General features: G+C 41.2%; 1 protein-coding gene across 6 annotated transcripts in view; it reads right to left on the bottom strand.

Annotated features, from left to right (window-relative positions):
* Positions 1 to 26628, bottom strand: part of TBXAS1 (thromboxane A synthase 1) — a 238587-nt gene that overhangs the window by 109743 nt on the left and 102216 nt on the right. For all 6 annotated transcript variants that reach the window (XM_032445779.2, XM_015867313.3, XM_015867342.3 and 3 more), the window contains one exon: positions 18483 to 18579. In XM_032445779.2, the coding sequence (XP_032301670.2) occupies positions 18483 to 18579 (97 nt within the window). The remainder of the gene's footprint in view (positions 1 to 18482; positions 18580 to 26628) is intronic.

Here is a 26628-nt window from a genome sequence, read left to right as displayed (position 1 = left end):
AAGAATTTGAATTCCCTGCCTGCCACTTCACAATTGTTTCTAATTACATTAAGTGAATATTTACACATCAGGGAGAAAAACAAACTTTGTATATTAAGATCTCCACATCTATCTGTCAAAACACTAATGTGTTTTCCTGATAGCAGTAGCAGTTTTAGTTCCTCATTTATTTGTCCCTCAAGAAAAAATGGGCTATAAAACTTTGTAAGTAGTTGTGCAGCCCACTTTCAGGATTTTATTTTCCAAGATTTCACATTTGTGATTATTTGTTTGGTTTCAATCAAGTGAAAAAGAAAAACAATCCTAATTTTTCAAAGCACATCAAAGCCTGCTGGTAGGAAAGAGCATTTGTTCATTTGACACTCAAATTAATTTAAACACATCAAGAATTAAGTGTTTGTCAGAAGATAATTTCAACAATAATAAAGTCCTATTGCGTACAGATAATATTACAGGACTTCTAGTATTATCATGAGTTCCCTCGAGCTCCCAATTTCACTACAGCAGCCTCACTTCACAAACAACCTGTAACCAGATTGTTCCTCATATTGTTCTTGTTGGATTTCTTCAAGGAGAGCAGTTAAAATGCTCCTCTGAGTATCCACAAGTACCCTGTTCAAAACAAATTAACTGTATCAGCTACTTTCACATTCTCAAACATATTATGCTCTAATGGCAAGCAGCATGGACTAAGAAACATAAAGCATAACACCATACTTTGTTACCTTAAGAGCGCTGGGACAAGAAAAATGAGCAAGCAAACAAAAACCAAACTAACCAACCAAAAAACTCAACAGATTGGAGCCCCTCATGCCAGAGATCACCAATCCCTTTCCAGCAAAACTATCTATCTCCAGCGCAGCTTTCAGGGGGTTTCTTCCACTGCACACCTGCAACCCTTTGCTGTGTAGTAACCCCAGAATAGATGGGTGCATATAGAAAAACAACAGGTAATTTCATAGAGTTTGTCATAGTCCTACCTGGTGAGAGCAAGACAAGTTCTTCCTATGCACAGCAGGAGAGGGAACTTGTTTTCCAGAAGCCCATGTATCAGTGATATTCCCAAGCTGCAAACATAATATATGTGCCCAATACTTCTGTTTGTTATCACTCCTTATACTTCCAAGCACATATTTACAGAGTGATGTGAGAGAAGGGGAAGAGATGGGTCTGTAGTCTCCAGTCATCAGTATTGGCCAATGCAGCATGTGCTCCCACAGCACAAGAACTGGTTCACTATCAGTACAGCTGCTTCCACATCTGAGATCAGTGCAGAATCCCCCCAGCATCCAGTAACTGGATAAATTAAAGGGACCTTGAAACTGAAAAAATAGCTCTCTACAACATGCCTGAAAACCTGGTAAAACTTTCCCTTAAAATAAATCCTAACCCTGAGGCCAGCCTAAGATCTTACAGCCAAAACTTACTATGCTTTGCCAACATAGTATAAAAGCCACCACGAGAGCCAAGGGAATAGCTGAAAGAAGTGAGGAAATTAGAGCTGTCCCACTTGACCAATGAAGAGGGAAAAAGCAAGGCCATGCCATCCAGCAGCCAGGGCATCCAGAGAACAACTGACCTGCCATGGTGAAACAGCACTGAGAGAAGAGAGCTTGCTCCAAAAACTTACATTACTTACGTTAAACAAAATAAAACCAAAGCTAGTTAGAGAAGCTTAAAGGAGCAGGACTGAGAGAACCTGAAAATACTGCAGAATCAATTGGTTTTTGCCTTGTTTTTTGGAAGAAAAATGGAGAAAAGTTCCAACAAAATTTCTTGTTATGTATGGTTTTGGAACCAAATAACCTTACTTTGCAAACTGAAACAACTGCAACTTTTCCTTAAAAGCTTTAACTGCTATAAAATATTCTAATCAACCTTTCCCTTTTATTTCAGCTTCTGACTCACCTAAATCAGTCACAAAAAGGAACTTCTATTTTCCACACATTTCTTCATTAAAATCTCCAGAAACATGAAGGGCAATAGAACACAAGTAGGTTGCTCTGAGAGTAATGCCTCCTATTTATTTCCAAGGAAACTACAACAGATACAAAAGGCACAATAACATCATTTGATTGAGTATATTCTCAAGACCTTGGGCCATCAAGGAAGAGATGCAACATATAAGTGGGCTACAGACCGAAGGGTGGACTTAACTATGGATGCTATTGCACAGGTTATTCATGACTGTGAAACATGTGCTATAATTAAACAAGCCAAGAGGATGAAACCTCTATGGGGGGAAGGGCAATGGCAAAAGTATAAATAGGGGGAGGCGTGGCAGGTTGATTATATCACCTTGCCACGATATCGCAGTGGTAAGCGTTATGTGCTCACCATGGTGGAGACAACCACTGGGTGGCTTGAAACATATGCAGTACCCCATGTTACTGCCTGAAACACCATACTGGGTCTTGAGAAACAAGTCCTGTGGCAACATGGCACCCCAGAAAGAACTGAGTCAGATAATGGGACACATTTCAAAAATTCCCTTATAAATACTTGGGCCAAAGATCATGGCACTGAGTGGATTTACCATATCCCCTACCATGCACCAGCTTCTGGTAAAATTGAATGATACAATGGGTTGTTGAAAACTATGTTGAAAGCAATGAGTGGTGGAACATTTAAGCACTGGGAGAAGCGTTTGGCAGAAGCCGCCTGGTTGGTCAACACCAGAGGATCTGTCAATTGTGATGGTCCTACCCAATCCAGGCCCCTACATACTGCAGAGGGAGATAAGGTCCCTGTAGTACGTGTAAAGAACATGGTGGGAAAAGCTGTTTGGGTCCGTCCAGCCTCTGGAAAGGGCAAACCTCTCCATGGAACTGTTTTTGCCCAGGGACCTGGGTGCTCTTGGTGGGTGATGCAGAAAGATGGTGATGTTCAATGTGTGCCACAAGGGAATTTGATGTTGGGGGAGTGCAGTCAGTAATTCTATGTATATATATGTATATAAACCTGTGTGTGTAATGCATTTTAATTTTTGTTTATTTTTATATATATATATGTATACTAAGCATGATGTAGTGATGTAGAATAAGGGGTGGAATGTCACTCCATGACAAGCTGGCAGAGTTGATTGTTTGGGTAGGTTCCAGAAAATCCAGAAGAATCATCCCTGTCCTCTTCCAAAAGACAGTGGGCATTACTCACTGAGGGCTGCATCTTGAACTTCTTCTGCAATGAGTAATTCACATCACCACTCCATGGATTGTTGTTTTGATTCCAGCTCATTGTGGTGACATCACGTCTCCTCACCAGTAAGAATGTGATTCAGGAAACCTTCACTGACTAACTTGCATACAGTGTTCTCTTTGCTTCTGTGAGCATGAGTGGGTCATGGGACCCACCTGGTATAAACTTTGCAATATACCAACACTGCCACTGTCATTTCCAGTGCATTGAAACTGAAGTTCAGCTCTGTACACAGTTCCATAGCTGTACCTCACCAATTTGCATAGATGAGCTGATGGAGATGCTCTTAATTTCATGGTGTGACAGCTGTGCAAGGCCATCCAGAATACGGCTTGTCTTTCACCTCATTGCTGCCACTGCTGAAAGGCAGCACCCATCGCTTTACTGTGCTCACATCCACTGTTTGGTCTCCAGAAATGTTCAGCAAGCGTCTATGTGAGCGAGTACCTTTCTTTCTTTGCTTTACACACACTTCCACATCAGACACCATTTTGTTAGAATGCCCCTCTGCTACCATCTGTTACACGACAACAAAATCTATCAGAATATTGGTGGGAAGGTTTGACCACTACTGCCATATCACCCACATCCACCTCAAATATCTCAGGTAGCATAATAAAACCCCTCATTTATTTATTTTTTAATTAACACTGCTAATATATCGTGCCATGTATTCAACCTGCAGTTGAGTAAGATTAGAAAGAAATTAAAACAACAGTAGAGAGGGGCTCAAAAATCTGAGGCTCAATGTGGTCTTTGTATTCCAATGCATATATAAAAAAGGGCCCAATTCTAGCTATGCTATTTTCCCCCATGAGATCTCTATTTGATTTTGTGACTATAAAAATCAGTAAAAGATAAATTTCTGAAAGTTTTTAATGTTATGCATAAAAAAAATCTTCCATGTGAATTCAATCAGACACAAGCTCAGGGTTCTCAACCTTTAGACATCCAGCTCATATGACAACTTGTAGAAGAAGTTACTGATCTGTAGAACCAAGTCACCAGAGAGAGATACTTGCAAGTGAGTTTCCTCAGTCTTTAATAATTTTTATTGAGTCTATATTTACTGAGATTCTTCAGGGGCTTATAAACTTAAGCAGTTTGGTTAGATTTTCAAAGTGTTTTTTATATCCAGCCAGATGACCAGAGAGATCAAAGCCAAAGTCAAGAAAAGGACATTGTGTTTATTTTTTCCCCACATTGGTCACAAAGCTCTATCTTTTCCCTAGGCTTCTGCTCCAAAATGCCAGGATCATCTGGACCAAAACATTCTAAATGGGGAAAAAAATAATTGAAAGAGTTAACGTATGACAAATTTCTGGAAGGTAGACATTGTAATGGAACGTGGCAAGCAATGTTAATTACAGATATCACCTCTCCCTCTCCTACAGACAGCTTCTTTGGAATTGATCAAATACAGTTTAAGACCTGACGACATTAAAACGTGAGTGAAGGTCAGTGACTGGTTACACTGGGATGCTTCTGAGACATTGTTAAATTATTCAGAATTATTTTAGGAAAGCTGCATAAAAAGTGCAAGAATGCAGTTTTAACTTCATCTAAATGCGCATACTGAAAATGGAAAAGGAAATGGTGAAACTGTCTTTTGCAATTGCCTTGAAAGGGAAAAAAAAGAATATTTAATGCATCTCAAACTTACAGCTAATCTGGCAGAGGAGAACAGTGCAAGATAGTTCTTGTTTTTACAAATTATTTCCCCAGATCCTTTGTGCAAGAGCAGATGTGAAATAAAAAGTAGAAAAACTGCACGTTATTTTAGCAAAGCCAGCAGTTATTTTCTCGCCTATTGCTTAGCACTAGTGAGAAGAGACTGGTAGAAGTAAATAGTTAGCAACGACTAACTACCCTTTTATTTTGCTTCAGAACAGCTGCTTCCTGATCTGTGTGTATTACCTGTTGCTGTATGTGTCTGTGCACCTAAAACAACCTTCTGTGAGCCATCACTAAGCCTTCAGAAAGAGTGGAATCAACATGAAACTGGCCAGCAAGGTTCAAAGCAGTGAGCACTTGTTATGCTGGAGAACAGAGAGTGAGCCACGTATCACTAAGACATATCACTGATTTTACACTCATCCTCTTTTTTCTGCTTATTATGGGGAACTTAAAGCTAATAAAAAGTGATGCATCAGGACACAGCACTTGGAAGTGCCCTGCAACTTTCCTTGGTCACGGTCAGGAGCACTGTGAGCAGCACAGTGCTTCCCTGGCACCTGCATGCTCTGCTCTGCTGCATGCTCCCTTTTGAAGGCTCAGCCCAGCCAACTATTTGCTGTCAACTACTTTCAACAAAAGGTGCCAAGATATGTGGTTGTTACATAAACAAAGAATTCTCACTAGAGACTAAAATAAGCCCTGCCAACTCATTTTTTACTTCTGATATGTAAGATTCATAGCTGCAACACACCAACAGTGGTAAAGAGTGCATTGTCTCTGAATGTACTTACCCATAGAGGTTTTAGGTTTTACTCTTGCAGAACATTACATAGCATACCAAAATCGTTTTCCTGGACCAAGGCTACTGGAGTTAATCGCCAGGTAACTTTGTAAAGATCAGAAGATAACTTTCCAGGCTATGGTGAGGGAACTGCTGAAAAAATAGCTACATCAACTTAAGACTTCACTGCTCCATCCACTGGAGATTACCACTATCCCAGAGCTTGTAGAGAGTCCATGTGAGCTCTTACTGTCTGATTCAGCACTAAGCTAAAGCCCAAATGGCTTTGAAAAAGTCCGTGATGATAAATAAACTAAAATGGAGTTGTTTGGTGGCTGAACCAGATGAGGAAAGTTCACATGATCCATTCTATAGGTCTTGCTGTGGGAATTGGAAGTCTAGCTAATATACTTTTAAAAAAGAAAAAAAAAAAAAAAAGAAAAAAAAAAGTGTTAGCTTTGTGCTAGATAAGGATATCACCACAATTTCTGACAATAAAAGAAAGAAAATAAAAAAAGAAAGAAAAAATAAGCAGACAAGAAAGAAAGAGACAAAAACTTTTCATATGTTTAAGTTCAACAATAAGCATAAAGGCAGGTAAATGGATTAAACTATCTGAATGAAGGACTGAACAGAGAATTAATCCCACTCTTTTTGTGATGACAAAGTTACTTTCAAAAGACTTAAAATGAAAAGCAGAGACTTCCAAGGATCAGTATAGTAATGCCCAGCTGTATCACATTAACTCACACTGAAGAGAACTTCACCTGCACACACACACATCCCTAAATATAATTCCTATTATATTCTAAACAAAAGTTCAACCATGAAAAGATTTTTTAAAAAAAGCCTCCTGCTCACATAATAGAAAGGGTTCCACAGTGGGGATGGTGGGGAGCTGATTCATAGCCAATGGGCCCATTAAGGGAAATGATGCCCAATGCATCCCCTAGCACTAGAAGTTACCACAGCACTTGTTGCTGGAGACTGGGCAGAAAAGCTAAAGGGAAGATATCGTCCATGGTCTACCTTGTTATAGCACCAGTCTTGTGGCTTCTGCTGCTGGACACTTTTGACACAAGAATGCTTGGTGAGGCTTCACAGATCAGAGGCATGATAAATGGGAACCATTCAAACTATCATATACTGCCAGGTCACATTTGATACAATTCTCAGTGCTAAACTTTCTGGCTTCTGGGTAGGTACATGGAAATGAGTTATCTGTGCTGTTAAAGGTCATTTGTGGAGACATGAATGTGTTCCTCTACCATCAGAGGCCTTAAAGGGATTTTCTCCTGATGAGCATGTAAGTTATCTCCAAAGCTGGATAAAGATATGAAAACAAAACAAAGTACCAGCTCCACATTCTGACTGCTCAAACATGTAAGAAGGTCAACCTGACTGTTGTAATCAGAGCCTGCATGAATTACATAACAAGCAACAAACTAATTATTCTTTTTCCTAAAAAAAAAGCAGACTGAGAAAGGTAGGAATTAAGGGACATGACATACTACACATCAGGAATAGGAAAAAGGCAGAAAACAGTAAAGAGAATCATTCTGCTATTGACAAATAATAGTTCCAGAAGTCAGAAATAAGGAACTGTCAAGTAAGTTAAAGGAAAAAAAATCTTCCCACAATGTGCTCAAAGAAGTAGGACAAGTTGAACTGCCCTTAAAACAAAATTAAGATATAATCAGAAAACAAAAGGAAGGACCACCAAGAAAAGCACAAGCTCTATCTCCACATATATGAGGTACTACATTGACTCACAGCAGCCTGGTAAGACAAGGTTTGATAAGGAATCATAGAATCATTGATCAACTTTGTTGGAAGAGATCTTAAAGATCATCCAAGTTTGAATCTTGTGGACGCCATCCACAAGACCAGGTTGCCTAAAGCAATACTGAATCTAACTGGAAAAATGTATTAAGATTTCACATTTTATCCAGCAATAACATGTGCTCTTTAATTAAGGAGCAGAGCCCTGGGAATAGATAGCCCCTTCCTGTCTAAAAGTATTTTTTGTCTTAGGACTTGCAATGTAAAGAAAAGTGCCACAAAACCAGTAAATAAATAGCCGATGTACATTTGATGAAAGATTCGCTCAGAAGACTGCTTTTGGCCTGAATAGAAAGATATGCTTTCATCCTGTTTTGACTATACTCATACGTTTACCTAACATAATTGGATGTAGTTAATATTGCAGGAGCCTTCAAGCAGTGCACATTTCCCTCATTAGTGGGTTTAAAGCCTTAATGATATCTCCTGTGCTGCAGAAAAGCCCAATGTAGGCTTTAACAGTGATTGGCAAGTTTCAACAGGAGGAAAAAACTGGGGGAAGGGAAAACCTAATGAAACTGGTCTTGGTTTCTTCACTCATTCAAAACAGAAAATCTGTAGAATGACAGGAAAAAACCAAGTGGGAATTAATAAGCTGATAAAGAAAATTTCAAAAGTTGATCTTGTAGTAACTCAAGGAAACATATGAAAGAATGAGAGCGGCTGGACATACGGACCCTCCTATCACATACCTGCAACATACTAAAGACACAAAAGCTTAGCCTTACCCAAATGCTTTCCGACAAACAAGTGCATATGCACTGTGTTGTCAAATCAGCATCTTCCTACACCTGCAGCAAAACCACTTTTTTGTAGTCTCATTATGCAGCACTTTTTTTCCTTTAAGTTTCAATAGACTTGGCAGGGAAGCCTCACATCCAAGAAGCAGAATGTCACAATATACCATTAACTAAATACATGCAAAGGGTTCAGGTTTTTGTTGTTTGTTTTGTTTTGTTATTGACTAATTTTGACCATTTTCCAGGAACAGAAATTTAACAGGCTGGTTTAGTTTCAAAAGCAGCGCAATTATGTACAGCTGTATTCAGTATTTCTCAACTGCCTTCAACAATCAGTGAAAGGGAGATTTGCACACATTATCAGGCACTATCATTAGTGCTGTAAAGTATGTAATACAGCTGGTGTTCTGGTGTCTACCTACAAGCAGGTATTGAACCAATGAAGGCTGCACTATGACAGCAGAAAGAAAGAACATTAAAAACAATCAAAACAGCACAGCAATCTCAGTTGTTTCCCCATGCCATATCGTGCTTGTATATGTTCCCTCCAATGATTCTGCAAACCATTTTTGTATGTATAGGCGTGAAGAAGGGAGAATTAAAACTGTAAATTTCATTAACATTCAGCTTTGCAGTCTTCATAAAGGAAGGTGTCAGGATACCATGGTGATGAGAGCACTGCAGTCCACTAATAAATCAGAGAAATACTTGGGGATAGATTAAAATACTTAGACCAAGCTGAAACGTAACTCACATCACAACAAATCCTGCAAAAGATAAGATGACTGCACATCTCAACAGCAATTGTGGTCTCAGCCTACTGATTCACCATGTCTTGGCATGGGGCAATAGAAGTTGAAACTTGTATTTAAGCCTTTTAGCCTCCTTACAGTCAGTGGCATTGCTGAGGTTTATGGCCCATAACATCTGAAAATAGATAACCCGTGTGCTTTTTAATTTTGGAAAAGAGCTGCCATACACGGGAGTGGGAACATTTTATTCTTGTATTCTATGCAGGTAACTCATCTGTTTCCACACTACCACTGCTTCATATAGGAGGGAATCAGCCATTTTTCTTTGCTATCTTACATGGAAATGTAGCCGATATTAGTGCTTGCTTCCAGAATCAGAAATTCATAGATCTTAAGCAAACAAATTCACGTGATCTACCTTAGATACAGAGCTATTCTTGTAGGTGTATATAAGAAAATATCCTACATATGTGTTGCTGCTCTTGGAACTCTTAAAGAGATGTGTAGATGTGGTGCTTAGGGACAAGGATTAGCAGTGGAGTTGGTATTAGGTTGATGGTTGGACTTGATTGTAAGCGTCTTTTCCAACCCAAAAGTCTCTTTAATTCCACACAAGCTGGTAAAAATAGCGTCCTTATGAGAAATGTGGTTTTCCTCAAACCTCACTCCAGTTTGACCCGCCCTTGCTGAGGGTACACTGAGCTCTAGCAGGAAGGGTCTCTACAGCCATGACAGCATGGAATCACCAGACCATCCAGGCAACCACTCAGAGAAAGTTACATGTCAGTGATGGATTAGCACAGGTTCTTCTCAAGTCATCCAGACCATCCTTCCAGATTGAAAAAACAATCAGACTTAACTACAGTCAGCATTTTCAGATCACTTGCTATAAACTGTTCTGTGAGACTCTGAACTTTCAGAGTCACAGGACTCTGGATTCCTTCTGGAGCTTCAGGCCCTCATCCTTACCATATAGTCATTTATGTGACTAGGCACACTGTTTTGCTCACCAAGCATGATGCAGAAAGGCTGCAGTGCAAAGGAAAGGTGACTAGTAGTAACCACAGGCACTTGCCATGTGATCAAGGTAACTACAAATGAGCTTTCCCACTTTGTAGGACAGATTTCCATGGGTTCGTAATTCTGAAACAGAATTACAAAGTAAAAAATGATAAGATAGCCCTCAAAATACAGGTCAGTCAATTGAAACCGTAAATCCTATATTTGCTGCTTTAAAAAAAAATACTTCAGAAGTAAAAGTCAATTCAAAAGAAAAAAAAAAGTCTTCAAACTCCTCCTTTTCTGAAGGGTTTTTGTTTGTTTGTTTGTTTGTTTTTTGGTTTTTTTTAGACTTCTGCATAAAAAGGGGGGATGAAAAAGCAATTCAAATTAACTCCCCTCATGAAATAATATAATATAAAACCCCAACCCTTTTTGTAAGTTCTGAAGCACGATCATTCACTACTTTTAATGTTCACCTGGCAGTTTCCAATATTCTCTTTCACATATGTTAAGGTGACAAAGCACTTCCTAAATGACTTGCTCTTGCAAACACAAGAGTTCTGCAGCAAAGCCAAAAATCAAGCTCCGAACTCCTAAATCCCAACCTGAAGCCTTAATGACAAAACCAGATCTCACCCTGCTGGGATTCAGAGGATCAGGTGGTTCCCAAAACATAGCCTACTAATATGTTAAGTTTTTCTTCAAGCCCAACTGAAGTCTGATAAATTTTACAGTCAATAGCAGCGATCATTTTACATTAGTTTTGTGCTATTAGCTGCAGCAGATGGGGAATAAGAGGTAATTTGTTGTGCACGCATAAAAAGACACACACAGTCTGAAAGAAATGACCCTCTCAGTATTTATTATTTTAATTTTTCAAATGTCTATTGCAAGCATATGCAGTCCTACTTTAAAACATTTAAACAATACCAGATTTAATCACTTAGAAAACATTAACTAGCAAACTCTGAAAGCAAGAGGAGGAACGAAAAAAAAGTCCAGAATTAAAAGCTGTTTTACAGGATAAAACAGAAGGCAAAACAGTTGCACATACACTGACCAAGATAAAAAGGTTCACCAGCACCTAGAAGATAGCCCTAGGGGAACACTAGGAGAATAAAGTGAATACTTCACTGCAGCTGCTGAGCCCAGGAGCTCCTGCACCAGCAAACTCCCATGAGAACCATCAGGTCAAAGCAGGGGTAAGAGCCCATGCTCAGCCCTGGCAGGAACTGACACTAGAAAAACCTCTCAGGCATCTGGACTCACATGGCTGTTCAACAGCACCCTCAGATATGCAGATTAATATTATACAGTCAAGTGCTATACAACCAAACACATTTCCTCCCAGCATAGTTCTTTCTGTAATGATGCTATATCAGCCAGGATTTCAAAGCAATGATGATCTAGCAGCTGTAAGAAACTGCTAGGCAAAAAGAGAAAATCTTAATAAATTCACTGCTTGGACATCTTTTCACTTATCCTCATAAAGCACAGAGTGATTCTGAGAAGCAATGAATGTTCTCAGCTCAATGAGACTGAGCCTTATTGTACATGTGGTAGGATTGACACTTACTTGAAGTTGTCCTACAAAGGGAAGGAGGGAGGAGAGAAACTCACAGCTCCAGCACAAATAACTACACATTCAAGGCAAGGCCTTCTACAAGGTGCGATGGCTTTGATGCATCATGAACTGAAATATCACTGTGGCATACGCGAGAAGGCACGTTTTATGAAGTTCCCACAGTTTCTCTAGTGAGGACTGAGTTTTTGGCATTTCCTCAAATCTCAAAGACACCTCAAATCAAATCTGTGTACATCTGTAGGCATCCGTAAAAGTATAAAAATTCACGTGTGAGCTCAAAGGCAGGAACAGCAACAAATTCTGAGACATGCTGTGTCCAGAAGCCTTTGCATGTCACTTTGCACACCCTATGCAAACCCAACAAAAACAAAGATGAATCAAGATGAACAAATGGAAAAAATGAATCAAAGAATGGCTTGAGTTGGAAGGGACCTCAAAGATCATCGATTTCCATCTCTTCTGAAACAAGCAGAGTTGAGAAATGAAGAAATATATCTTAAAAGATTGAGGTGTTAAATAAACTGAAGGCATATTTATTCTTTCAATCCAATGCTTCAAAAAGCAACTTGTTTTTAAAACTAAATATCGCAGACAATCTAGTAGCACATACTGGAACGTCACTTGCATATTAGACCATCCCACTGAACAGTCATTTCAAAGGGTAAAAAAGAAAAACACCTGAAGACATAATGACATACATTTCAACATTTTTTTTCTCTTGTTTAAATTGTTTGAATCATTTCCCAAATATTGACTTGTCGGCTTTCATACTGTGTATGTCATTGCTGCTCCAAACCATGTACCCGTGTGCAGGTGAGCCCCTAACAAAGCATGCTCATCTGTTTACGAGTGGAGTTCATTGTACTTTGCAACAACAATTTAGTAACAGACTAACTTACTCACATGAGATATTGACAATGAAATTGACACAACAGGAAATAATCCTAGGATATTTAATTTGAAGAAAAGAAACATTTCTAAACAAAACAAACAAGGGTACAGGGTCAAGAAAGCATGTATACACATTTTTGGCAACTGAACACAAGTTTTAATTCCATAGCTATTTTTTCATGACTTGTCTCCAAAGGAATATGCAAGTGGGTCCATTTTTTAAAACAAAAACCTTATTTGTCAGAGACCATGAAGGAGCAGCCTAGCCTCTAAGCTGGATTGGGCTCTGTGTATATGACTGAATTGCCAGAGTTTACCTAATGACAACACATCAGCTGGGCTGCTGCCTACCAGCAGTGCGTGTACTCTAAAAACCAAGGCAGCATGCAACCAGTAAGTTCTTGCACAAGACACGCAACTGACCCTTTACTTGAAAAAGGACAAGAACACACAAACACATACAGAGTCAGTTCCTGAGGTACCCAGTCATGAATCCAAGCCCTGCTCCGGAGATATATCAAAGAATCACAGAATCGTAGGGGTTGGAATGGACCTCCAGAGATCATGGAGTCCAACGCCCCTGCCAAAGCAGGTTCCCTACACCAGGTCACATAGCTCAGCATCCATGCGGGTCTTGATTATCTCCAGAGAAGGCGACTCCACAACCCCCCTGGGCAGCCTGTTCCAGTGCTCCGTCACCCTCACCGTAAAGAAGTTCTTGCGCACATTCATGCGGAACTTCCTATGCTCCAGTTTCTGGCCGTTTCCCCTTGTCCTGTCTCCACACACTGCTGAAAAGAGCCTGGCCTTGCCACTTTGCCCCTCACACCTCAGATATTTATAGACCTGGATCAGGTCCCCTCTCAGTCTTCTTTTCTCAAGGCTAAACAGACCCAGTGCACATAGCCTTTCTTCATAAGGAAGATGCTCCAGGCCCTTCATCATTTTTGTGGCTCTCTGCTGGGCTTTTTCCAAGAGATCCCTGTCTTTTTTGTACTGGAGAGCCCAGAACTGGACATAGTACTGTATCAAATTTGGATAGACCCTTTCTCAGAGCAATATACACAGACACTTTCCTTTCTGGTACACTGTCCCCAAGCAAGAGATGAGAAAGATCAGCTGATGCATTACTGTATCAGCCATCCTGGATCACAGTTAAACACAATGCAGAAAATGGGCTCCTTCCTCTTTGGCAACTTCTTTGTTGTTGCTTCAAGAGGGATACAAAGAGTTTACACCACCAGGTAATATCAACTTCCTTATCACATTTTCATCATTTTTACTAATTCATTATTATTTGTTATTTCATTGTTACTTTTTCCACTGTAACAGCAAAGCTTCTGGTGAAAAAATAGTGACATTCTCTATTGAAATCAGTGCAGATTTGTGTATTTAAAAACGTCACCCCCCCCCCCCCCCCCCATCCAGTGAGTTGGCACACACAGAATAAAGGAATTGATCTGGATCAACTACCAGTTTCCACTTGTGATAGCCACATGAATTCTGGCAGAACACTGTCTCCAGCATCCTGACAAACCTCGACTAGCCAGTGCTTACCATTGCCCTGGGGATTACTGATCCACATTTTTGGCAAGAGTTTGGCCTGCAACTTTGAGACAATTTGTCATTTATATTAGATAACGGGTAATCTCTTTGCATCTTAACATTCTGCTCTTACAAGGTTTTTTAAAGCAATATTCAAAAGATATTCATAGTAAAGATGTGAAATGTATAATATCAGAGGGAAACATTAGCATATATCAAGTGATTTCAGGCTCAATAAAGGAGAAGTGTTCTAGTTCTCTCTGGATATGGAAATAGGATGCAAGATGCTGCCTTTTCACAGCTGTCATTTGAGCATAGACATCCACAGCCAGCATGGATAGGCCCAATTCACCCTACACCTACTGCTATTGTTTTGCTTTGGCAAGCATGGAAGAATCCTTATGGCACTCAGTCAATCCAGTAACAAAACACCCAGTCACTGAAAATAAGTCCCTGCATCAGGACTACCGCAACCACGTCCCTTTGGTCAAATACAACACCATGTCAGCTTCTTTCTGGCACACACAAAAGAGGAGAAACAAAAAACTGTCATTATTTCATAAGGGATTGCAAGCCCTCCCTCTAGAAGAAAACAAGGCAAAGGTGACCCTTCCTACTCCATAAGAATGGTTCTTAGTCAGGAATCCCCAAGTGCCATAGCCTGGCACTCACATCAACACAGCTGCACACGATGTCTTCTTACACTTTAGAGTCAGCCTCCAAGGCTGCAGGGAGCACAGCCCTTTATCTGTTCCCCTCACTGAAACATGGGATCTCTCATCCAGGTATTAAACTAAACAAACTCTTCCAATAGTCCTCTAAGAAGATTAAAACCACCTTGATTTCGTAACGATCTCCTGACTACTTGCCAGCAAATAGTGACTTTGCTGGCAAATGCACAATCTCAGATTAAGGTCATTCTTCTTACAAGCACTCAAAGACATGACATTACATTATGAATAGCTTTAATAAAAGCTCCAAGTTCACTGAATCATCATCTGATTTGCTCTTGTCTATCACGTACATCCATTGTTTGCAACCCTTCGCAAGTTGAATTTCCCACTGTCTCTTACTATAATGCATATATTTAGGCCAGTTGAAAGAGCAGAAATATACACATGAAACATAAACATTTTCTACCCTACCAGGCTTTTAGACATCATCCTATGCATCCTTCAAGCTAGTGACAATGTTAACACACTGTTGATGCAACTGCTGCATAACCTGGTGAATAATCTCCCTTTGTGATATTCAGGGTTAGGTAACTCACACTTCCCCTCTGGTGTATGAGGCACAAATCTATATTTTGGAAATGATTTTAGTGGGGGACAAAAAAAAAAAAAGGGGGGGGGGGGGGGGGGGGGGGAAGGGAGAGAGAGGGGAGAAATAAGAATATGCTGGATTTTCTCAAGGGCTGTTCACACCCATGGGGCTTTCCATATTTCCATGCTTCCCACTCCAAAAAATTGATACTTGAGAGAATGTTTTAGATCAAACTAAGCTGTCCTGGTTTCAACTGGGATAGAGTTAATTTTCTTCTTAGTAGCTGGTATGGTGTTGTGTTTTGGATTTAGGATGAGAATATTTTTAATAACACACCAATGTTTTAGTTATTACAGAGGAATGCTTACACTAAGTCAAGGACTTCTCAGCTTCTTGTGCTGCCCTGCCAGTGAGGATGCTGAGGGGACACAGCCAGGACAGCTGACCTTAGCTGACCAAAGGGATATCCCATACCACAGAGCATCATGTGGAACAATATACCTGGTGGAGTTGGCTGGAGCAGCTGCTGCTTAGTGACAAGCTATGCACTGGTCAGCGGCTGGTGAGCAATTGTGTTGTACATCACCTGCTTTGTTTCTTGTTATTGTGCTTTTTCTTTTTACTTTTTTCTCTCTTTCCTTTTTACATCTATCTCAAACCATGAGTTCTTGAACTTTTTTATTCAGTTTTTACCTCCACCCCACTGGCTGGGGAGACTGAGTGAACAGCTGCATGGTGTTTAACTGCTTACCACGTTAAACAACAACATAAGTGAATGCCAAGTCTGAATTGAAATGTATTAACCTAAATTTGTGAACAGCACTGACTCCAAAGCCAATTCTATAACCACTCAACAGCACATCATTTGGGAAAGGAATGGATAAAATAAGGTAAAGAGATCTAGTTTGTGTTTTGAATTCTCCCCTGTCAAACTGACTCTTGCTTGAAGTAGAGAAGCTTGCTTTGAGTAGTCTCTACAAGTATAAGCAGGACATTATTAAAGCCTTAAAACGACATTTATCCAGTCAATATGAGAAGAATCTCCTTCTTGGAAACTGTTTTTCCCACTCTCACCTTTCCATCATTATTCACTTACAACCAGAATTATACCTGAACAAAATCTGCTGACCTTTTTTACATACCGTACAGCACTATTTATTAACATACAGAGAATCCTTAGCATACAGCTTATCAGAACACCTCACTGAGATCTGACATTGTATGAAATAGAGAGCACCCAATGTGAAAATTCAAGAGGGAAAAAAGATTCTCAAGCCACAGAGTCAGAAATGGAAGGTTGCTTATCCTTCACTAATGATAAGTAAAACGTAGAAGAAGAGAATCAAAGTGGAAAGTAAAAGGTAACACCCAAAGATTGCAGCTGTGTGAAAAGACCATGTAAAGAGCAGATAAAAGTACACAAGATTAAGCAAGTTCATTTGAATTAGACTTATGGGCATTGAGCAACTCAGATTTAGTAACAGTGTATGGGGGGGGGGGGGGGGGGGAACTGTTCCTTTTCTTAAAGAGAAAGGTATGAGCCAAATTTTCACATCTGCCACATGCTTGCTGGTAGGTGGCAGGGATATCGACCAGTCTGTGCCTCGGTTCCTCATGCATAAAGGAGGGCATTGTGCAAAAAAACTCACAGATGGTTCAAGGACAGTCAAGCGATATGGGCAAGATATGAATCTACGCAGACAACTACACCTAGATGATCTCTGATGAAGAAAATAAAAGGAGAGAGAGACTGGCTACAGAGATCTGAATTAGCCAAATTTGAGAGGAACACTAATATTACACACCATGACAGATGGATGGATGTACAACCAAAAGAGAGAGATAAACCTCCAACCACAGAAGTCTGAAAAGAAACTAAAATTCAGCCAGTACAAGAAGGATGTCAGTGTACAGATATATTCAAATGGTGAAGCTGACAGAAATAAAGTGCAGAATGAGTATTTAACATATCCTCAAAGGAACAATCTCTAGTTTCAGAAGGTGTAATTTGGGCATCAGCTATAGCTATGAATAGTGCAAACAACCTACTCATATCAAACATACAGGAGAAAGGCATGCAGACTGGAAGAAATACGTTACATGAATGGGGATGGAAGAAGGAAAGGGGCAGAAAATTCTTTTGAATACAAAGAAAATGGGAAAAAGAACTTTAAAGCATGGAACAACTTCAGCCTAGGAAGCTTGCACACTGTGATTCTTCCATTTAGACATGAGTTTCAGGCAGAATGCAGGGTGAATGGTACTAGTGGTTATTAAATAAGATACAAGTAGTCACAAGATGAACTTCATGTACCAGAAGAAGCAAGCAAAGGAGACAAGCGATCTGCAAACAGACTGACTGGCTGCAGAGAGGAACAGAGGGGCAGAGGAGGCAAACAGTTGATCAGAGACAGAATTTTCCTGGAGGACGTAAACAACCCTTCTGAATACTTGCAGGTTTATGTGAGCAGGTTTGTGCATACAAAGGGGTCAGGAGGAAGAAAAGAATGGATGGCACTTGAGGCAGTGTGTGATCACAGTGACGGTATTACTTACAATATGGTGAGGAACTGGTGGAAATCTTTACAATATTTTGGGGTATTCCCTCCCTTCTATTATTTGTTCTAACCAGAACTCAGAAAAGTGCTTTTCAGTGTATATATTTATATAAGTAAAATAAGTAATCAGCAGCGTGAGCATAAAACCTTGCAACTCCCAACTAAACTCTTTTCTATTCTTTATTTTCAAAGTGCTAAGAAACATGTCAGCTGAGGGAAGCATGTCCCTGACCTCAGCAGCCCATTCCTGTCCTAGAAAATCTAAGACAAAAGAAACCAGGGGTAGAAGAAAGCAAATCATACTGTCCCCATATTACAGATTGAGAACCAAGGGAAAGAGCTAGTATGGGATTTTCCCAAGAGGTGAGTGGCAAAACTGGATATTGAAACTCTCTCCTACATCCATTTGGTGCCTCAGTCACAAGGGCATTGTATTTCTTTTAAGGACAGTCCCTTTCATTCTCAGTGTCCTAGTAACAGAAGTCTTTGACTGAAGCACATACAGTGAGTTTCTATACCTTTAAGTTTTATTGAACCACATACTTTCCCCCACTGTGTTTCCAGCTGTGTTGTGGCTGCTTCTGGTCTGAGCTCAAATTAGCAGTATTATCACCTCTGTCCACAAAGAGGACCCTTCTATCTACTTACAATTCTGTTGGTGAAGTTACTGAAGTCTGTCACTAAGATCTGTTTGATTACCTCAGGTGTGGAGATCACCACAAACATCTGGCGACCAATATAGTACCTACAAGAAAAGAGAGTCATTTTAGCAGATAACATCAACCAGAGAACCATCACATTCCCTAAAATCTTTTTCTTGGTTTGAAAATGCTCACCACAAACAACCACCACAGAAAGTATGTACTGTTGCGCAGATCAGCATCCTTCCCCATCTCTCTCAACTATTAAATTAAAATGTGTGGTCCCGGAATTTAAAGGAAATAGCTTAAAGCATTTACTGATTAATCAATACTTAGCCAGCATTTTAACATAATGGTTTACACACACTGCTCACTTCTGAATTCTGTACAAAGCAATGCCGTATCAGTAAACCCAACTACAGAGGGACAAAACCTTAGCAACAAGCAACTCCAGCAATCATGGAAGACCTACAAAATCAATTATTCTGCAGCTAATCATACAACATGCCTCTCTATGACAAAGCCCTGCCTACAATTAACCTTTCCACAGTGTGGCTGCAGCAAAGGCACATTTCCACCACTTCTGCTGGAAGTACTGGAAGTGAGCATATCTCAGACTTACAGGCTCATCATTACCATCTAACAGGGATCATCTGAACACAAAATGATACCAATTAAAAGAAAAAAAGAAAAGAAAAAGACAACCCAATAACCCGTAATGTTTGCTATGTTTATGAAAGCTAATAATAATTTAAGACAAGACTGGGTGACAACTCTCACTCAATTTCATGCAGCTCTCTGCACCCAGTTTGATCTGGCCTTGCATCACCAGGACCTGTCCCTCTGGGGATTTGACACCACAGTGGATGATTCAGAAGCACCAGGACCCACTCCATATCCCACAGCTCCATGGGGCACAGACCTCCCTTCTCCAGCAGTATTTCCCCCAGGGTTTGTGGACACTCAGTGCTTTACTGCTCTGCCAGGCAGGAAGGAGCACCATCAGCAAGCAGAGCTCGTCTGCAACCCCGTACCTTTCCCAGCTGCTGGACCAGAAAGACTATGCTGGTGATGCTGCCCCTGCTGTGCCAGGAGAGAGGAGGCTGGAGGCAGGTGCAGGAAGTCTGGGTAGCTTAAAGCTTAGCACAAGAGTGTAACCACAGATGTTGCAGCACTGTAGTTAATAGCAATGTCTAATCATTTTGGTATGATACAGCTTAATATCAATATGTTGCTTATCACCTGTCTACACTGCAGCAACAGAGCAGACAAGCAAACCTTGGGCTAAATTAAATTTAGTAAGTAGAGGTTCCCATGGCAATGAAGCTGCAGCAGCACTGATTCCACCAGGGGCAAACAAGTCAGACTATATCTTGATTCCAAAGCGGGTTTTCAGAGTCCACCTTGACCCCATTCCACCAAAACTCATAACAAATAAAAGTCAGAAAAGAAAAAGATTTCTTCAGGAAGGAAGAAATCATATTTGGTGGGTTTCCGGAGGGAAGAGATATTTCCCAAATTTAACCCACAAGCTCCACTTGTACCCTAGATGCAGGTTCTAATTATCTATTAAAATAAACCTCTCATCTCTCCTAGTCTGTTAAACCATAGCAAAGTGTTTGTCTTTTGTCAGAAGTTTTCTTCAGAATTTTTAAGCTTGCATAAGGAAGAGCTGGGGTCTCATTTTAAATAGTTTTGATCAACCTTTGGCAAGAGATGATAATACCCCACATGTCAACATGTCGCTTCCTCATGTATTTTTTACATTTCTGATGCTAAAGATGCAAAGCAAGCTCCCAAGGTGGAAGTCTGTATCCCTCCAAATCTACCTAGGATGATCAGTAACAAATAATTACTTCATTTGATGAACTTCCTTCACCCTTTATGATTCTCTTTCCCTCTCCAAGTTTACTGAGTGTCTCATTTAATGGCTAGCGGCTGGTGCTCCAACACATAGCTTTTCTCAGGGACTAAGTCCCAAACATCAAATTCAAATCTTGAAGCAGAAGCTGATTAAGTCTACCCAGATATTTTAACTCCAAACACCACACTAGATATCCTGCAAGGTGTTTGTGTGTGTGTGTGTGTGTGTGTGTGTGTGTGTGTGTACATGATACTTCTAGCTTACTTCAGCCTTGAGAAGCTGCAGAGCTCCAGCTCCAGCCTGTGGCAGTAAGAGGATGGTACCCTCAGTCAGAGCCCTTTTGTCACAGTACACTTTGTGCTTGTATTCAGGACTAAAGTATGGGACAGGAGTACGTTCTGTTCAACCTGTTTTTTACAAGAAAGTGACTCGTAAGCCAAGCTTATGCAAACAAATCTATGCATCATCCTCCAGCTCAGACCAGTCTTCTGAACTCCCAGTTCTGCTTCCACAGTTAAGGTCATTCTTTTTCATTCACTCTTCTCTAACTTTCTATCTATCTGAGATCTGCTTTCCCCTTTCTTATGCAGCCATAAATAATGGCAGGAAAGTAGAAAGAATAGAAAGAAAAAAGTTATTCTGATCTCCTATCTAATACTTTCAGAGAACAATTTATTTCATGTTTTCAAGGACATACAAAAAAGAGAGCATGTATGGACACAGTTTGCAAGACAAAATCCACAACCTATGAGTATGACATGCATGAAGTATGAAACAGGACCATAAGAGCTATCACAATTAGGAAACACTGGCCCAGAACCTCCACAACCAACATAAATATGCTTAACTGAGTTTTAATATCCTTAAAATCTTCTGCAGCATCCAGGTCTCAAAACCAAGAGGACATTCCCAGATGCATTTTAAAACAATAACAACATCAACAACAAATTTGTTTTCAGATTGCAAGTAAAAGGGAAAATCCTTCTGAACAATATCTGTTCTTTCAAAGTAAATAACATATGCACCCTTGGCATGTAACTCCATTTTGATTCCACATTACTACATGAGGATATCACCAGTTTCACAGAGACCTAGATTTATTATTGAACAAAACCCGATATTCCTGTCAGATTTTAATAAATAAGAGTTTGAGAAAAACAAAAGCCTCCCAGCAAGTGCATTACTAATGGATTCATGAATAATTTAGGACCCCACTTCTTCTTAACTTTCTCTGGCTTAATCTTTTCGCAGGGTCTGTCCACATGCCAGAGTCCTGCCTTTAACCACAGTGATACAGCACCCCTACACCACTTGGCCCAAACCTCTGTAATACTCTCACACAGGACATTCAGTGTATGCTCATGACTGTCAAGCTCACTCCTGCACAGAAACAAGAACGTGTGAACATAGCTCAGTGTCCACAGAGTAATGCAACTCTGTCCACAGAGAAAGAAATCCATTGTTGCACACCTGTGAAAAGAAATGTTCACAACACACAAAAGTGTCATTTTCAAGGGTAGATAGGGTCTCAGTTATTTAAGCCACACTCCTAGGGAAATTCCTATTAAATCTCAGTTTGAATGCATCCCTCCAGAGTAGAGAAAAACAACTATGTTTTTAGATTAGTAGCTTTATATCTGTGGGAAGATGAGACAGAGCTGATGTGGTACATCGCCAGCATGAGGACAGCATGAATTTCCTCCAGGGGCTGGGAGGGGAACGAGACACCATGGCCCCGTACACTGCTGGTGCCAGAGGGAAGCAGCCTGCTCTGCACCATTGCCGGGAGGGCTGCACAAAGAGTTTCTCAGAGATGTTCAACAGAGGGCACAGATTTACTGGCAGAAGTTATGGAAAAGCCAGACTGCCCTCCAGTGTGTTTACCAAAGGTCAAGGGGGTGGTTACTCTGTAGTGTATCAGACAAGGGAAGTTAATCTGCATTCGGAGTGTTTTAATAACTCCAGAGGCTACAAATACCCAAACAAAGTCAACTGCAGCAGTTTCGTTTGTAGGAACAGGAGCAGGCAATCATCTTTCTTGCAGTGCTTAATGAAAGGGAGAGACTTCTATCCAGGATGCTGCTGTCCTCTTTGCAATTACTTAGCCATTTAGTAGATAGAACATTTCTTTTAACCCCTTGAACAAGCAGCAATCTAGTAAAGATTTCCTCTGCTTTGTGCATACCCCACCAGTGCTTTCTGCAGAACTACAGCCCAGGTCTCTCCCCCAACTCCTAGCACCTAGTTTGGTCATAGCCATAGAAGTCACAGATGTATGAAACCCTGACAGAATCCTAGAATTGTAAAGGCTGGAAAAGACTACTAAGATCACCCAGTCCAACCACCATCCCATCCCCACCATGCCCACTGCCCACATCCCTCAGTGCCACATCCACACAGTTCTGGAACACCTCCAGGGACGGTGACCGCACCACCTCCCTGTGCAGCCTGTGCCACTGCAGCACCGCTCTTTCTGAGAAGAAATGTTTTCTAATATTCAACTTGAATCTCCCCTGCTCTGACTTAAGGCCATTTCATCTCATCTTACTGCTGTGACCTGGGAGAGGAGGCTGAACCCCCACTTCACCACAACCTCTTTTCAGATCATTGTACAGAGTGACGAGGTCTCTGCTTAGTCTCTCTTCTCCAAACTGAACAATCCCAGTTTCCTCAGTTGCTCCCCATGAGACTTCTGCTCCAGACCCCTCACAGATCCATTGCCCTTCTCTGAACACACTCCAAGGCCTCAATGTCTTTCTTGTAGTGGGGGGCCCAAAACTGAGCATGGCATTCAAGGTGTGGCCTTGTCAATGCTGAGTACATAGGGACGATAACCTCCCTGCTCCTGCTGGTTTACATCACTTGTCATGAGACAAGAAGGAAGCCATGGGACATGAGGCACATGGCACAGTGCAGCCCCTCCTGCAGCACACAAACAGATCCTCTTGCTTTCCAGCACTTCACGGATGTGCTACAGAAACACTGTCTTGCTGCACTGGGAAAGACAGAGAGCATGTGTGGCGTGTTGTGGCAGAGGGCCATATGTTTTTGTATAACACCCGCATGGGAAACACCTGCAACCCTTTCACCTTGTTTATAGTGCTGCTGTCAATTCACAGAAGACTTTGATCTCCCTATCTATTATCAGTCCTGTGTATAACAAACACAGCACATTAACCATAAATCACATATATGCTGTTAGGCAATAAATAAGCCTGTGTTTTCTATGCTGCACTGTGGTAAAGTATACAAAGATCATCTGGAAAACTAAAAGAGAAAAAAAATAACACTACAGTTTTATTATCTCCACCTTTGTCAGGAAAAAGCAATGAAAAAGAAAGCATGCAAATACATGGATATACAGGGGGAAAGGATAATTTACTGAAGATATATTTCCAGAAAAATAACCCTTCCCTGATCATTCTGCTTTTATTATTTAGTGATAATCATTCCCGGCAGGCAGAAAAATGCAAAAAAATGAATAGCACGTTACTTGTGTAAAATAGGACTCAAGGCTGGCATTACTTGCTTAATTATTTCAGAGGTCAGCAAATTGATTTGTCATGAATGCTGTCCCCTCCTGGCTCTTGCAGAGGCAGCTCAGACCCCACAGGACTGAGCGATACACAACTGACAGCTGCAAAGCCTGAACACAGCCTTCACAGAAATGGTCTCTTTGGTCTAAGAGGAATGGAAGGGAGGGGACAAAAAATTGCCAGGTACCTATCAGTCCAATTATTGTGTTATATTAGCAGCTAGAGGCCTTGACAGTTCCTGGGCCCTCATTGGGTAGGAGTTATACATAAGTAGGAAGCTTGGAGAGCCCACAGTTTAAATAACCCCAAACAACAAACAGCGTGGAAAACAAAGATCATCTTTTGCTTTCCAGCTGCAAGGATAGAGGCCCGGGCAGGGATGGAGGAGCTGGGAACTGCCAACCATAACTTTTTTTCCTAGTGACTCCCTGTGTGACCAGCGTTCCTCAGCTGCAATCCATCTCCAAAATTCTGGGGCTAGTTTTTCTTTCGGCTTCTTTGGGGAGCATGTTAGGAAACCAGTAGCCTGCTCCTATGCTGCTTCTCCCGAGGCTGCAATACCACACAGTCACAGCACCACAGAACCACAGGGGTTGGAAGGGACCTCTGAAGATCACGTAGGCCAACCTCCTGCTAAAGCAGGCTCCCAAGAGTAGGTTCCACAGGAAAGTGTCTGTCGGGTTCTGAACATTTCCAGATTAGGGGACTCCACCACCTCCCTGGGCAGCCTGCTCCAGTGCTCTGTCACCCTCACAGAAAGTAAGTTCCTCCTTGTGATGTGGAGCAATGGAGAGCCCTTGCTGTGAGCACAGAGCACACACAAACCAAGTAGCTCCAAACAGAGAACTAAGAAATGCACATCACCTCTGTGTAAAGGAAAAAAAATCCACCCTATACAGAGGTGATCTGTCTAGGAAATGGAAATGGAGCACTGGTAGCACTGAGCAGTCTGAGGCACAGAGCGCAGCTCTGCCAGCACATACATGCCTTAGCCTAAGACTAATCCAACCCATTGTATAAATTCATGAAAAAGATATGGCCACAGTGATTTCTATTTGAGAATAAATAGTTCCTCATTTCCTTTTTCAATGAACTGCACGCTTCTTTTCATGTCATGAAAGCTTCAAAATAAGCACACACAACTATTAATTTAATTCCTGACTGCATTAGAAATACGCCGTAACAAGATGCCCAGGCTCTCGCAGACACTTTCTGTGCTGCCTGTATTGCTCTACACCCACCTCTTTGTCCACATACCCAGGATTACAAATGCTATCTTCTCCATACCAAGAACCTCTGCACTATCTCAGTCTTGCACCTTGCCAAAAGACCTCTGCTTTCCCACATGCTTATGGAAATATCAAGAAAGGAGAAAAATGCTGGGATTAGTTATATTCTCCCTACCATTAAAAGCAGAGCTGCATTTAAAGGAGCTCCTCCTTCATTAGGTGTGAGACTGGTGGTACAAGAGCGGTACAGAGTCAGCATTATGGAGGATCACAGAATATCCCAAATCAGAAGGGATGCATATTGGTCAGGGGTACTGATTGTGGTCACTGCATGGTACAGAGCTGAGAGTGCCTTTCAGGGTGCTCACAGCATGGTGCAAACAAGGCCTGTTTCTGAACATCTCCATCTCCAGCTGGGTATTTGTGTCTCCCCTTCATTTACCAGCCCCTTCCAAGAGCAGCACGAAAGATACATACTCCACAAGGTTGTGTGAATTCATTCATGAATGAAGTAGATGACATTTACACACATACAGGAAATGACAAGGGATTAAATTAAGCTCACAAAGTGCCATGGAGAGGAAAAAACAACCTTCTGAATTATGGAAGCCAATTGGGCTATCTGTGTCCATTCGGTTTACCGAGGAAATTCTAGTCCAGATCCAGGTGCAAGCTTCAGCCATGGCAAGCACAAAAACTCACATCCTTACTATGAGACAGGGGAGAGAAGCAGCAAAGGAGCCAAACACAGGGAGAGGAGAAGCATTTCTCTCCTTGTTCCAGGCATGAGGCAGGAGAATTGCAGAGCCTGGCAGGGTGCAGACTGTGCTCCCTGCAGCTGGAGCTTCCCTCGCCAGGGCTTGGCATTTATTTTTATCCTGGCGACCAGGCTGATGCGACTGCCACCACCATAGCTCCATGGGTCTGCATCACCTCGCTGCTGCTGATTAGCCGCATCAGTATGCCACTTCATTAATGCGAAATGAAAGCTGTAAATAAAGGATCCTTTTTATAGGATGCTCCTGAAAATGAGAAGTGCTGTGATATTAGTAAGAAACCAGGCTCTCCTGCCTGGAAGTACAGTGCCATTGCTACTGTGGGATGCTCAAAATGCTCATAGCTCTTGGCAAGATTGCCAGAAGAAGGTTACTAAAATCTTTTCCCACCACGTTTCCCACCAAGCTTGGACTGTATCAGACTGTGTTTTGTTACCCATGTTTAGACTGTGACATTTTCACCAAAGCTTGTTTTGTCTGCGCTCATTAAAGCACAGTATGCCTGACTGACCTCATGTGATGCTGCAGCAGACATTTCCTGTGTGTTTCAGCATATTTCTGTGCCTGGCCATTCTGTGGGCCTGAGAGACACAGTGTGGGAGCAGCCCCATCTTGGGCTCTTTGCACCTCGTTCTGTACCAAATTTCTCTTTTTTTTTTTTTTATTGTGAGAAAACCCACCAGGTTACTATTTCCAGAACACTGAATTACTATTTCCAGGGAAGGCAACATCTGGGAGATTGCAAACT

Source organism: Coturnix japonica, chromosome 1, assembly GCF_054131305.1.
Source record: "Coturnix japonica strain WE chromosome 1, WE-NBRP24, whole genome shotgun sequence".
In the NCBI taxonomy this organism is placed as follows: domain Eukaryota; kingdom Metazoa; phylum Chordata; class Aves; order Galliformes; family Phasianidae; genus Coturnix; species Coturnix japonica.
Note: the sequence above shows the minus strand (reverse complement) of the source record. Positions and strands in the feature narration are given on the sequence as shown.